Source organism: Thermobia domestica, chromosome 14, assembly GCF_964235325.1.
Source record: "Thermobia domestica chromosome 14, izTheDome1.hap1.1, whole genome shotgun sequence".
In the NCBI taxonomy this organism is placed as follows: Eukaryota; Metazoa; Arthropoda; class Insecta; order Zygentoma; family Lepismatidae; genus Thermobia; species Thermobia domestica.
Genome location: NC_137467.1, coordinates 189,352,812 through 189,368,339, shown reverse-complemented (window position 1 = coordinate 189,368,339; position 15,528 = coordinate 189,352,812). Strand labels below are relative to the sequence as shown.

At 39.6% G+C, this 15,528-nt stretch overlaps 1 protein-coding gene across 1 annotated transcript; it reads left to right on the top strand.

Moving 5' to 3' along the window:
- Positions 1–1,600: 1,600 nt before the first annotated feature.
- LOC145670183 (zinc finger BED domain-containing protein 4-like) lies at positions 1,601–13,923 on the top strand. The gene is made up of 3 exons (XM_081738558.1): positions 1,601–1,835; positions 12,496–13,290; positions 13,793–13,923. Exons 1-3 carry the CDS (start codon positions 1,601–1,603, stop codon positions 13,921–13,923), a joined length of 1,161 nt encoding a protein of 386 aa, XP_081594684.1.
- The last annotated feature ends 1,605 nt before the right edge of the window (positions 13,924–15,528 follow it).

Genomic DNA, 15,528 nt, shown 5'->3' with positions numbered 1-15,528 from the left:
CACTTCAAAGAATTTGAAATTGAGATGAAGAGAAAATAAAAAGTTGGGACGGAGGGCGATAGACCAAAAAAGGCCTTCGAGACTTTCTTATTATTGGACGAAAGCCATTATGGACTCTACAAATTATCAGTATATTATTATTATTATTATTATTATTATTATTATTATTATTATTATTATTATTATTATTATTATTATTATTATTATTATTATTTATTATTATTATTATTATTATTATTATTATTATTATTATTATTATTATTATTATTATTATTATTATTATTATTATTATTATTATTATTATTATTATTGGTGCTAGTGGTGATCCTTAGACTGCATCGTCCATTGAGGAGAATGAAATTCCACCGAGAACACGTGGGAAATAACGGAGAATTGGACCACCCTAGAAATTGAATTATCTGGATCAGAAGAAATTGTTGGATCGTTTCTGCAGCAATTAACCTTCATAATTCTGTATAGTTGATTAGTGCATATAGAAACGTAGCTACGCCAATAATTTTTTTTTATTTTACTCTACGTCACTAATATTTGGAATTCGTATTACTTTTAAAATCACCTTTGTTTCGTGAAAACTGCTGAAAAAATTTCTTGGAATAACAAGTGTCAGTGTCGAAAGAAACCATGTGCAAAACATCTCTTGATTGTCTTGGGAATTGAGTTGTGACCATTGGAAATGGAAGAGGGATTAAGAATTCAAAGTAACTCACTATGTAACAACATGCACTATGCAAATTTCAAAAGCAGGTCATTTACCTTACTTAAAATTAGAGCAGGGAATACCTTTTGTTCAATATCTTGGGAAAACTTAAAATCCAAGTACATTTGTCGTTCATCGTCAGTTTGAAGTGCTCTGCAAGTTCTAGATACGTGTGTGTGTGTGTGTGTGTGTGTGTGTGTGTGTGTTGTGTGTCTATCGGCATCGGTCGTTCTTAGGTTTATTTTCGAAAGTGCTGTGGTTAGCAGATGGTACTTGTGTCTGAAAACTTTACTTTTTCACTCGAAATAAGTACTATTAAATTTCGCGTAACTTTTCAGTGTTTGTGATGGTGATACTATAGTGGGATTTCTGAACAGTGTGCTTTTATTGGTGTGAAGTATTTTTAATTATTTTTACTGAATACTTTTGAAAATTATTACATTATTAGATTTCGGACTGCCCCGATGTATTCATAATGGAGAATCCACGAAGAGAAAATAGGAAGCGCAGTGCCTGGTGGAGTTATTTTAATGAACCGCCCAATAACAAAGCCAAGTGTGGAATTTGCAACAATATTATATCTTTCACTGGAGGATCTACAGCAAATCCTTCAAGGCACATGGCGAGGAAACATCCATCCAGTGGCATTAAGAGATGTAGTAGTGACGTTGTACCTCATCAAAACCAACAACCTATGTCCAAGCCAACAACCTATGTCCCAGCCAACAACAAGCAAAACATCTTTGCCCCAGCCAACAACAAGCCAACATCCTTATCCCAGTCAGCAAATCCTAACGTTTCTCAACCGCGACTTCCACCACGTTAAGATTGTCCAATCAGTGATATATTTCGCAATATATTCAGACGCCAATTCCGGTGAACATGAGCAAGAAAATAGACCAGCAACTTGTGAAAATGGTTGTCAAAGAATTTCAGCTATTCAGTTTAGTTGAAGATGAGGAATTCAAGAAATTTATTGGCATGCTGAATCCAGGGTACCGCCTTCCATCTCGAAAGACGCTGTCGTCTACATTGATACCAATGTTATACAACGAAACAATGGAGAAAGTTATGATAGAACTTGAATCAGCATCTGCAGTTTCAATTACCACCGATTGTTGGAAATTTATTTATTTATTTATTTATTTAAGAACAAGAACACAACAGGTTATTCTACCCAATTACAGTGTTCATACCAGAGTTACATAGAATATCTATAATATATTTGCGAAATCTATTCTGACTCATACTGTGTATATCCAGAACTTTTTTACATTTACTCAGTTTGTTGTAGACTGCACCCATCCTCCACGTTGGTGACTGTTTTGTTGCATTTGTTCGAGATTTCTTAGAATAAAAGAAATTTCCATTGCTCACACGTATGTTTCCATTGGGTACCCTGAGATGAAAGGCAGAGACCAAATCCTTACTATTTAATTTGTTATTTAATATTTTGTACAAGAATATCATGTCATTTAACACTCTTCTGTGATTGAGAGACATCGTGTTAAAATTTTCATTAAGAGAAGTACTATTTTCATATGTGGGGAAGATGCCTGTTCTCTTGTTCACCAGAAACCGCAGAAATTTATTTTGAACTCTTTCTATTCTAATAGAGTCTTTCTTCGTGTGGGGGTTCCATTAATAGACGCATATTCTAATTTTGATCTAACAAATGAAAAATATAATTTCAGTAAAACATTCGACTTATTAAATTCCCTTCCCATTCTCAAAATAAATCCAAGATTTTTGTTTGCGTCATTTACAATTTGATTTATATGATGCTCAAACGATAGTTTGTTATCATATATTACACCCAAATCTTTGACAGTTTGTTCCCCCTTTAATTCTTTACCATCTATCTTATATTGAAATTCAACAACATTTCGTTTCTTAGTGAAGGACACGATTTTGCATTTATCTGAATTTATGTTTAACAAGTTGTTCTTGCACCATTCATTTACTCTGTCTAGATCCTCCTGCAAACTGACACAGTCCTGTGCTGTTGTAATTCTCCTATATAATTTTAAATCGTCTGCATAGAGTAGTTTATGTGATGTTTTAATACAATTAGGAAGGTCATTAATGAATATTATAAAAAGTAGCGGCCCTAAATTAGATCCTTGTGGGACTCCAGAAAATTGAATATATTCAAATGATCTACAGGATTTATAAACCACATATTGTTTTCTGTCCATCAAATATGACTTCATAAGAGCAATTAACTGATCAGAAAAGTTGAGAAATTTAAGTGGTTTACCTTATCAACGTGTGGTTTACCTTATCAAATGCTTTCGCAATATCTGTATAAACTACATCTATTTGATTATTACTCTCCAATGTATCAACTAGATGGTCAGTGAAGACAGCAAGATTTGTTACGGTGGATCTGCCAGGAACGAATCCATGTTGATAATCCGATATTACTGGTTTAATGTGATTTTCAATGCGCTTATAAATTATGCTTTCAAATATCTTTGCAAATGAGTTTAGAATACAAACCGGCCTATAATTTTGAATTTCTTTACTGTCATTCTTTTTAGGAATAGGGCAAACTTTTGTAAGTTTCCATTTTGCTGGAAACGTGCTGGTTTGGAGTATTAGGTTAAATAGCATGTGTAAAGGTAATAAGAAACTCTCTTCACAACCTTTTATTACATATGATGGTACATCATCGATACCTATCGAACACTTTGATTTTAGTTTTCTGATTGCCATTCGAATCTCGTCCACTTCTATTACCGCTATTTGCAACATATCAATTTTTTCATACATTTCAATTAATGTCGAATCATCTATTTCAACTAGCAGTGATGCTCCGTCTGTATACACTGATTTAAAGTAGTGCTGTTGAATTTTTGTGACATTTGCGGTTTTCGGTTTTTGAGAAAACCGGTTTCCTAAAAACCGAAAACCGCAAAAGCGGTTTTCAAAACCGAAACCGCAAATGCGGTTTTCAAAACTGAAACCGCAAATGCGGTTTTCGAAACCGAAACCGCAAATGCGGTTTTCAAAACCGAAACCGCAAGAGAGGTTTTCAAAACCGAAACCGAAAAAGCGGTTTTCAAAACCGAAACCGCAAATGCTGTTTTCAAAACCGAAACCGCAATAGCGGTTTTCAAAACCGAAATCACAAAAGCTCTTTTCGAAAGCGAAAGTCGCCCGAAACCGTGTTTGCGGTTTTATAAACTAAACCTGTTTGTCCTTTTCAAAGCAGAAACAATGTTTAATGTTTTTAATTACACCTTTTAACAACTGTGAAAGCAACTATTGATCGAGACAATTGTATTGATTTATGTCTGGTTTTAACTTTTTTTTATTTGCTCCAAGACTATTATGGTAATATATGCAGCACTGTGCGAAAGGGATAGTTCGGTGGTTGTACAAGTCACAGCTAAATTAGGGTTGCAAAATTTTAAAATCAGAAAAGTGGGGAGTTCTAAACCGTAAGTACTTACGTGAACTTGTGTGTTACAAATACTGACCTGGGATCCTTTGCACTTTTTTTTTTTTTTTTTAGTTACTTCTTTGATGACACTTCCAATGTACTTTTCGGCTGCAGGGAAGCAAACTGAACCCCACCTAATTTTCATATATTTTGTAAATTAGACCACGAGGAACACGAATCTGAAGAAATTTTGACATTTCGAATGTCGGAACTCGAGATATTCGAACATAAAGTGACCATGGAAGAAAACTGGGCCCAACCTGATTTTTATATATTTTGTAAAGTAGACCAGGAGGAACACGAATCTGAAGGAATTTTGACATTCCGACTTCCCGAACTCGAGATACTAGAACTTATACAGTAGTTTTACATAGTATGTATAAAATTAACGAAGAAAGTTCTGTCGCTTTTTGACCTATCACCTTAGAGCATCGATATGTCACCTAAGACCAGGGGTGTAGTCAGCAGGTTTCTGTAGGAGGGGCTCGTCGTTTTTGAAGGGGGGCAGCTACAATCTAAAAAGAAAATGTGTTGCAGCTAGTGTTTTTGAAGCCTGAAAAAAACTGGAAAATTTTGGTTTCCTTCCGGAAAACTAAAAACACTATTTTTAGCTTCTTCTTCTTCTTCTTCTTATAATGATAATAATAATAATAATAATAATAACAATAATAATAATAATAATAATAATAATAATAATAATAATAATAATAATAATCTCATATTACAGATAGTTTGTATTAGGTTTAACCAAGAACTACTGCCCCCGACCAAACATTATACCTTTGTGCATAACTATTTCAATACACAGAACCAATCTATAAAGGTAAACAAGAAAGTTCTATCGCTTTCTCACTTACCACCTCTGAACATTCATATGTCACCTAACACGTATCTGGAAGATCAAGAGTAGATCGACAACCTTTTGCAAACGTTCTGGAAGGCCATTTACTCCATCGCGGTAGAGGTTGGTGTTCCGTGAAGCGAAGAAGGTATCGAGTGCATTTTGTTCCTCTACTTGGGATTTGAGCTGGCATCCTTTGTGATTGTCCAAGGAAGGGAACAGATGATAATCGGACGGTGCAAAGTCCAGGGAGTATGGCGGGTGCAATAGTGTTTCCTATCCAAGGCGTAAAATGGTGTCCCGGGTCATCCTAGCCACGAGGGGCCTAGCGTTGTCCTGTAACATAAGGACCCCTTTGGGATTCAGAAGTGCTGGCTCCAGAGTTTTGAATTTCTCTTGAACACGGCTCAACTGCTGACAGTACACAGTTGGATTGATGCGATGACCAGCCGGTAGCAGTTCCCGATGCACGATGCCGCGAGCAGTTCATCAACACACAGCGGGACTTTCTTCTGGTGTAGTGCTGGTTTCGGCTGTCTTGGAACCGTTCATGGGATGCCAACCAATTATGACGGAGCCGTGAAACTCCGTACAGGACCCATTTCTCATCACATGGCAACACCTTGTCCAGAAATGGCTCCTTCCTCAGACGAAACAGCAAAGAAACACAGGTGTCTGCTTGCGTTGCCTTTTGACCCGGAGTCAAGTTATGTGGGACCCATCGACCCAACTTCTAGTGTTTCCTCAGTTGTTGAAGATGCTGCTGAATGGTTTCGCCACTCACACTGAATTGTCCCCATGCCGTAAGCGTCGGTGGACCACAAATTGGCAATTAGCGACATCTCGCCAAACATTGGCGGCGCCGCAGCGACGATCCCCGGTGGCCCCTCTACCGTTTTGAAAATTATACCACCAGCGACAGAGACGCGACAAAACGCCAATGAACCACAAAATTACTCCCCCAAAATGTTAAATCGACTATATGTGTGATTTAGTTACATTAAGGTGAGTCTAAAAAACACTTTAAAAAGTATCAAAAGTTACCCTGAAGGGGACTCAAACCACCAACCTTATGATTACTAGGCAAGTGTTCTTCCTACTTCGCTACGAAGGCGATGAAGGAAACGTCGCTTGTAAAGGGATAAATCGTTAAGATCTTTTTAATTGGGTCAATCAGAGTGCTCCCTTAACCGTGTATATTCGACGATAACTGTTTGGAATTAGATAAAATGTGTTTGCCATGTAATTTTGTAACAAAATGACGCGTGTCTATTTACTTTATTTTATAGCTCTCGCATACTCACTTTCTAATGATCGACGACAGTTGTCATCTAAATTCATACAATTATCGCACTTATCTCAAGATTTTTCACTTCATGATGTTGAGGCAGAGATTATTCTTGACCCTCGGAGCTCACTTTAGGAACAATTCGTCAGGAAAAAATAATATATAATAACGCATGCACATGACTGGTGATAGTTCGTGTTGGTCCCTTCACGATTCTCCGCGAAGAATCTAAGAAGTGCGGATCAAAACGAAGTTCTCGCTGGTCGCTGCTGCGCGGTGGTAACTTCAACACCCCGACGCAAGATATATATGTTTCGACTCGACGAAACCCTGCCGTCAGTGAGGGCCAATTATCGCAGACCTCCACAAAAAGCGACAGAACTTTCTTGATTACTTTTATACATAAGACTGATTTTCTTTGAAATTGCACTTAATTTATTTAAGATTTTCTGACAAAAATGTTTATTTATTATTCGTGACTAAAAAGACACAATTATTTTATTAACAGCTATATCTCACTTCCTGTTTTACACGAAATAGCATTTTAAAAAGCGAATGAAATCCAAACTGAAAAACTGATTAAAAACGTTGCTTGTTTTATGATAGAATTTATAGTACCTTGTCAAAACGTTTGTCTTCAAACTGTCAAATACAAATTGCCGTAAATTGTGTAATCTGCTGTCACAAAAAGTATACCATACTATTTTCGAATCGCTATAAGGAAGCAATACCATACTATTTTGTGATCGGTATGGTAAAATACTATTTTTCCATACTATTTTACCGTAAATTATTAATTACCGTATATGTAAACTTTGTTATTTTTAAATGACTGAAGCGAAGTAATCTCACGATGATGTTTTAACATCTGGTCATTAGGGGGGCAGGAAATCTTTTGGGGGGTCTGGCCCCGATGGGCCCCCCCGTGGCTACACCCCTGCCTAAGACGTACCTGGAAGATCAAAAATAGTACCCATCAGTACTCGAACCTTCTGAAAACGTTCGGGATGGGCATGGATTCCTTCGCGGTAGAACTTGGTTTGCCGTGAAGCGAAGAAGGTATCAAGTGCATTTTGCACCTTTACTACGGAGTTGAACTGGAGTTCTCTAAGGTGAGTGTCCAAGGAATGGAACAGGTGATGGACGGTGCAATGTCCGGGGAGTATGGCGGTTGCAATAGTGTTTCCCATCCAAGGCGTAGGATGGTGTCCCGGGTCACTCTAGTCATGTGGAGTTTAGCGTTGTCCCGTAACGGGAGAACCCTTACCGATTGAGAAGTGTTTTGAGTTTTTCTTGAACACGGCTCAACTGCTGACAGTAGACAGTTGCATTAATGTTCTGCTCTGACCAGCCGGTAGCAGTTCCCGATGCACGATGTCGCGAGCAGTCCACCAAACACACAGCAGGACTCTCTGCTGCATTACTGGTTTCAGCTGTTTTGGAACCAGTTCATGGGATTTTAACCAATGATGACGACGCAAGGGAGCTTCTCATCACATGCCAACATCCTGTCCAGAAATGGCTCCTTCCTCAGACGAGACAGGAAAGAAACACAGGTGTCTGCTCGCGTAGCCTTCTGGCCCGGAGTTAATTCATGTGGGACCAATAGACTCAAATTGTAGTGCTTCCCAAGTTGATGGAGGTGCTGCCGGATGGTTTCTCCACTCACATTGAATGTTAGCCCCAGTTCCTCACAGGTCTCTCCACTGTTCGCCTCAATTGCTACCTGAAGATCTTCATTTTGTACATGTGTTGGTCTTCCGGCAAGTTGTGCGTCTTTCGTGAGTGTTTTGTCACCGTCCTTAAACTTTCTAAACCACTCTTGCACTGTCTGCGTAATCACGACACCCTCACGAAAGGCCTGAGATATCTTCCGCCCCACTGCAGTGGCGTTTGACCCAAGTTTGAACTCGTACAGCATACACGGCTTTATGACGCTCTGTGGAGGTTCCATATTCACTCTGTCCTTACACAAGTTCACGTTGTAACTGAACTGCCACAAGTAGGTAGAATGTTGGATATACCCACACCAACATCTGACCTTCGCCTTTTCTCCATTCGCATTCAACTCACAGTGTGAGGATCAATTGAACACAGACCTCCACAAAATGCGACAGAACTTTCTTGGTTACCTTTATATATCTCACAGGACATACAGATGGTGATCAGAAAAATGGAAACACCTGAACGAAATTGCAACTTACCAGATTAATATGGTGTCGGGCCACCTTTCGCCTTCAGAACAGCCTTGATGCGACGTGGGATGGAGGCATAGAAATCGTGAATGGTAGCAAGTGGAATTTTACACCATTCCTCGTGCAGGGCATCGGCCAGTTCTGTGAGAGAGGATGGAGGTGGAAATCGTCGCCGGAGTCGTGTTTCCAAGACGGACCACAGATGTTCAATTATGTTGAGATCCTGGGATTGGGCGGGCCAGGGGAGGTGTTGAACTTCATCCCGGTGTTCCTCAAACCACGCTGCAACGACGCCAGCTGTGTAAATGGGTTCATTATCATCCTGGAAGATGGCGTCATTGTCCGGGAACAACATCCGGACCATAGGATGCAAGTTGTCTCCTAAAATTGCGACATAATCGTTGGCAGTGATTCGTCCTCTAAGTGTGACTACAGGACCCAATGAAAACCATGATATGGCGACCCACAGTCGGGCGGAGACACTGCAGATCATAAGCTTCTTTGGGCGTTCTCCACACATAAACACGGCCCGTGGTTGGGAATAGGGTGAAGGATGACTCATCCGACCATATCACACGTTTCCAGTCCTCAACGGTTCAAGTTGCATGGTCGCGGCACCATTTGCGGCGTTCGAAAGCGTTATGGTCCCTGATGATCGGTTTGGCCCGTGCAACAAGACCCCATAAGTTCATGTCATGTAATTCGCGGCGGACTGTGATTGTCGAAACAGGGTGGGGGAGGTGCTGATTGAGTTCCTCCGTCACTTGCTCCGCAGTGACACAACGGTTCTGCGTGACAATGCGCTTTAATACCCGTGGTGACCTATCACTCATGATTTTCTTCCGCCCACTGTTCCGCTTCCCCGATGTGGTTTTCCCGTGTGTTGTGTAGGCCGTCTCACCTTCGACACTGTCCCACGCGGCACACCTAACACACTAGCCACTGCCGTCACACTCACTCCACAAAACCGCACACCAACAATTTGCCCTCTTTGAAAATCTGAGAGGTCTCCCATCTTACACTACCTCCGTCTGCTGCAGCCACTGGACAATGCTGTTCCACTGCGCCTGACGTAGTATGGAGACCGACCTAACACACCACCACCAGCGGGCCGGCGCTGCGGGAGCCACGACACCACTGCCAACCCATACATCTGACGTGTTGCCAACTACAGGTGTTTCCATTTTTCTGATCACCATCTGTATGTTTCGTATAGAGAATATATCTATATTAAACTTATATATTATTAAAGTTTTAATATCTCGAGTTCCGGAAGTCGTAATGTCAAAATTCCTTCAGATTCGTATTCCTTGTGATCTAGTTTACGAAATATATAAAAAATCAGGTTTACTTCCGTGGTCACTTTATGTTCGAATATCTCGAGTTACGAAATTCGGAATGTCAAAATTCCTTCAGATTCGTGTTTCTTATGGTCTACTTTACAAAATGCATAAAAAATCAGGTGGGGTCCAGTTTGCTTCCCTGCAGCCTACTTTTCAAACAAATCTCAGTTTTTCAGAGTGTACATTTTGCTTCAAACTGAGTTCTGCCCTGGCTAACATACGTAAATTCGCTTCTATAAGAGTCGTTAAAGTTGCACTTGAAATTGTCGTTCGGTATTTTTGTAGCTTATGAAGGTATGAATAATACAAGTATGCTTGTCACAACATCTACAAACGAATATTCATTCGTATAGAACCTCCAATACATTACATTAAAAACACATGTAGTACACAGAGAAAATTATTGTGCATTAGAGCAGATCTCTTTATTAGCAAATGGCCCTACACCCGCGCACTGCTCAGATAGCTCACAGCCTGAGCCTGAGCGCGAGTCCAAATTTAACTTAATTGCGATTAAGATTGTCAGAGATGTAGCGGTTTACGTTGAATATACCAACACTTTATCCACTAAGTCGTCTTAGATTTTTCTCCAATCCCAAAAAGCGGGTGGTTTTTCGTGATTAAGATACGTTTAAGCGAGGGACGAATATAGAACCTGAAAATCGGGTGGTACCCGTAAAAATCGGGTAATATGACAACACTAAGCTAAATAGAAAATAAGGTATATTGCTATTTAAGATCACTACACCTGCAACTCATGAAATCCAATTTGAAATCTCATCCACTTAGACTGAGATCTTTTATATTATTATTACTCTTTCACCTTGTTTTTAAATAGTACTGCCACTCTTTCTTTTGTTAAGAAAAAAACACCACCTCCCTTTCTTAAAAAAAAAAGAAAAAAAATATAGATCGCAATACACAATTTTATTGTTGATTTGTTGCCACTCCGATAAATGTGAATGTTGTGGTTTTGCATGTGTTGGCTGGTTTCTTATCGCAAGTCCCAGACACCTGCAATAGTTCATACGTGAATGGAACACCGATCATATTTTATTCTATATCTTTTTACTTCCCAATAACGATAACCGTGCGTCTTTGTGAGAAACTGCAACTTATTTTTTTTTATTTTGCCAAAGAATTTCCCTACACATTAAGACATTTTAAGAAAAAATATCTTCTTTCCCCTCTGCAAATTTTGAGTATTTTTTCCCGAGGGAAATTTCCCTCCATCTGGGAACTGTGAGCCGAAGATGGGAAAGATTCTTTGCTGTTTTCTCATCGTTACTTGATATTAGTGCTGTCGAATTTTTGTGACTTTTGTAGTTTTCGGTTTTTGAGAAAATCGGTTTTCAAAACCGAAACCGCAGATGCGGTTTTCAGAACCGAAACCGCAAATGCGATTTTCAAAACCGAAACCGCAGATGCGGTTTTCAGAACCGAAACCGCAAATGCGATTTTCAAAACCGAAACCGCAGATGCGGTTTTCAGTACCGAAACCGAAAATGCGGTTTTCAAAACCGAAACCGCAAAAGCGGTTTTCAAAACCGAAACCGCAGATGCGGTTTTCAAAACCGAAAACGCAAAAGCGGTTTTCAAAACCGAAACCGCAAAAACGGTTTTCAAAACCGAAACCGCAAAAGCGGTTTTCAAAACCGAAACCGCAAAAACGGTTTTCAAAACCGAAACCGCAAATGCGGTTTTCAAAACCGACATTTCGGTTTTATGAAATTTCACTTTTTTCAAAAACCGGTTTTCGGTTTTTTCAAAAACCGATTTCGACAGCACTAATTTAAAGTAGGTTGCAAATGCGTTTACTATATCTTTATCACATGCTAACTCTTTACCCTCATAACACAATACATTACCATTTAAATGCTTTGTTTTACTCTTAATAAAGTTCCAAAACGTAGATGGGTCCTCTTGTATTAAATATTCCGCTCCCTTAACGAAGTTTGTATATGCGACTTGTATATCTTTCTTAATCATTTCTCGAAGTTTATTAAATTCGCGTTTATGTAAATCTATATTTGACTTTCCGAGTCTTATCGCTTTGCGGTGACGAGCTTTCATTTTAATTTTATTTATAATGTCTAGCGTGAACCAGCTAGGATAGTTTCCCGTGCTCTGTTTCTTTTTCGGAATGCATTTGTCAAATATATTATGTAAGGTGGAATAAAACTTTTGAACAGCGCAATCAACGTCAGTATGTTCACCCAGTACCTCCCACTCTACCTTTCCCAATTCGTGATATAGTTGATTGTAGTTTGCCTTACTGAAATTATAACCCATTACTTTACTTTGACTTTTTATCTTTACCTTATTGTTCTGTTTGATTTTAATTAATAGCGCAGGGTGGTGTTTATTCTCTTTAAGTACGGGGGGTTCTTCTCTCTCAACCACTACATTATCTAAATTTGTTAATACCAAATCTAGTGTTCTACGTAAACGAAATCAATGAACAACGAAAGTTTTCTGGCTGTGACTGCACATTTTATCAATGAAGAGTGCCAAGTACGGTCATTTTTGTTGGACTGTTCAGAGTTCAGTGAAAAACACACTGCTGAAAACAATGCTACTGAATTAAAGCGTATTTTCACTGAGTGAAGCATTCGGGACAAAATAACAGCCATTGTGAGTGATAATACCGCTAACATTGTAGCAGCTATCCGTCTGGGTGGGTGGCGTCATGTGGCATGTTTTGCCCATAGTGTTAATTTAGTTGTTCAGGCTGGGATAGATGAAATAAAATCTGTACATTCAAAAGTGAAAAACATAGTAGAGTACATAAAAAGTAGTCCACAAGCAGCAGCAAAACTCAAACAATATCAGCAACAGATGGGACTTCCGGAGCTCAAACTGAAGCAAGATGTGATCACTAGATGGAATTCCACATTCGATATGTTTCAAAGCATTCTGAAATTGAAAGAACCAGTGCTGTCTACCCTGGCTATCACCAACCCGGATATCGAACTACTTACAAATATTGAATGGAGAATCATTGAGAAGGCATGTCAAATTTTGAAGCCTTTTAATGATGTGACACAAGAAATGATCTCCGAAGAGGGAGTGACTATTCCTAAGTACATATTATTAAGCAGAGGACTAACAAGACATATGGCGAAGATGGAAGGAGAAGAAAATCAACCAGAGGATGTAAAAAAAAAAAAAAAAAAAATAGTAACGACGCTGTCACAAGAACTATGGAAACGATTTGGAAGAGTAGAAGACATCCAGCAATTGGCAGAGGCCACTCTCCTTGACCCTGGTCTTAAGAAGCAAGGATTCGACGACCTAAATGCGTTCTTAAAAGCAAAGGCGTCTATTGAGCATAAAGCGAGAGGAGTTGCCTTAGCTTCAACAGAGCAAAAGGAACATTTTCAGCAATCAAACAGTGCGGAGACATTTGAACTCTGGAGTGATTTTGATGCGAAAGCATGGGCGGCGATTAGGGGAGGCAAAGGGGGGCATTTGCCTCCCCACTTTTTTGAAGTAGCCCATTAATATATATAGTTTCATTTGGAAATGTAAAGTTTTTGTATGTATTCCTGGTTCATAGAAAAAAATGGTGCCATATAATACTTGTCTTTGCATGAATAGGCTAAGTATTGATTGTCTTCCCGTGGAGCACAACAATTGCAGCATACTTTTCACTACTTCTTACAAGGGCTCGATATGTTAGTCAGCCACTTTGAAACTAATTGTGAGAATATTTCGAAGAAAGAAAAAAAAAAGTCTTTCACAAGTTATGCTTGAATTGCACAAAAATCGACAGTTTCTAAAGTATCTTCTTTTGTTCCTAATACGAAGGATTATTGATTAAAAAGAGAGTAATAAGAAACAACTTCTACATTTTCCATTATTTTGCAGTGTAATATACGAGTTAAGTGCTGTGTTTAGGGATGTACGAGTGCATATACAATTAAATTTGGTGAATTCAACACAATTCTATGTTTTAGGATTATTTTGTATAACTGGAGTTTGGAGTGATGCTAAGTACAAGGGTCATTTAACTCGAAGTGGCAACATAGTTGTGAAATGGAATGCAGTGAATCACTCGCCTCAAGAAGCTTACAGTCCTTCGACGTAATCCCCACCAGCTTGTTGAACCCTTCACCAGATATCTGGTAACCGTTGAATACCTGTCAAAGCCCCACTTTGTAGAGGGTGTTGACAGTGCGCCATAAGGCACGAACAATGCTGGGAATGTCTCTGAAACGTTTGCCCCTGAGAGATTCTTTCATTTTTGGGGAATCTCAGGGACTCATATCCGGGTAATATCGTCGTAACAGAGTCTGTACTGGATTGACTGTATGGCATCTCACATTGTCGTGTAGGAGAATTGGTCCAGACTCCTGGAGATGTGGACATTTGCGCCGCAATGCTGGTCGCAAATGGTGACTGCGGTATGAAGCATAGTATGCAGCATTGACGGTAACGCCCGGTGGAACTTGATGTAACAGGATAATGCCTTCGTGGTCGTATGACATTATCATCATCACCTTCAAGTTTGCAGGCTCTTGCCTAAGCTTATTCGGTCTTGGAGATTCTGGGTGACGCCATTCACTCAACTGACGTTTCAATTCAGGCTCGTAGGATGTTCCCCACGTTTCGTCACTTAAAATAATGCGGTGCAAGAAGTTATCACCTTCCTCATTGTAACGTTGAAGATGTAGACGCGCACATTCTCAAATATGCCACATTTGAAAATCGCTCAGAGCATGGGGTGCCCATCTGACTGGCATTTTCCACATGCCAAGATCTTGTGTTAGCATGCGGAATACTGATCCGGAAGAAATGTTCAGCTCCTGCACCAATTCGCTACAAGTTCAGCGCCGATCACCGCCAAGTAGTCTCCGTAGTCTTACAAGATGAATTTCGTCCGTAGCCTTAGCATATGCCCTCCACCGTGCATTTTGTCTGTTGACTGTCGTCCCGCCTGAAAATGCTGCAACCCATCTGGCCACTATCCGATACGGTAGAGCATCTTCACTACAGGCCTGTACTAATGCTCTGTGAATCGTTCTAGCATGTCGCCCTCGTGCCATCTGGAATTTCATAAACATACACTGTTCTGCAAGCGTGAACATTACGTTACGGCGGTATTTCACACAACAATTTTAACAATGTCTACTAGCCACACACATCGTAATATGGGACCGTAACAGCGTTGAACTGACTCGTACACATCAACGGAACACACTATGTTCGTCATGTGTCTCCTGCCACATGACACTCCAAACGTAGCAGTCCCACCCAACACAAGTACATACTGATCATGTGTAAAGAATGTTCCTCGAGGTACATTGGAATGTACATGATAGGTACGTGAATAGAGCAATCATGTGAAATACACATGTAAGGAATAAGGTTACTTCCGCCCAAAAGTACGTGCATGACACATACCGAGGAATGTATCTATTATGTGTATATCACGTACCGTGTATGTACTTGACACATTTACTTGGCATTGGCATGTGCCAGGAATGTACTAGGCATGTCAGTAATGTTCCTTAGGGCAGTGCTATGCAACTGGGGGTGCGAGTACTTGAATACTAAAACCTTAACGCTTCATTTTTACGTTCGAATTTAGAAGCTTGTACTTTTAAAAAAAGCCAAGCAACTAACTCTGAAAATATATGCCCTCCTCCGGCATCTGTGTGGCAATTTAACTATCTAGTAAAATACTACAGTA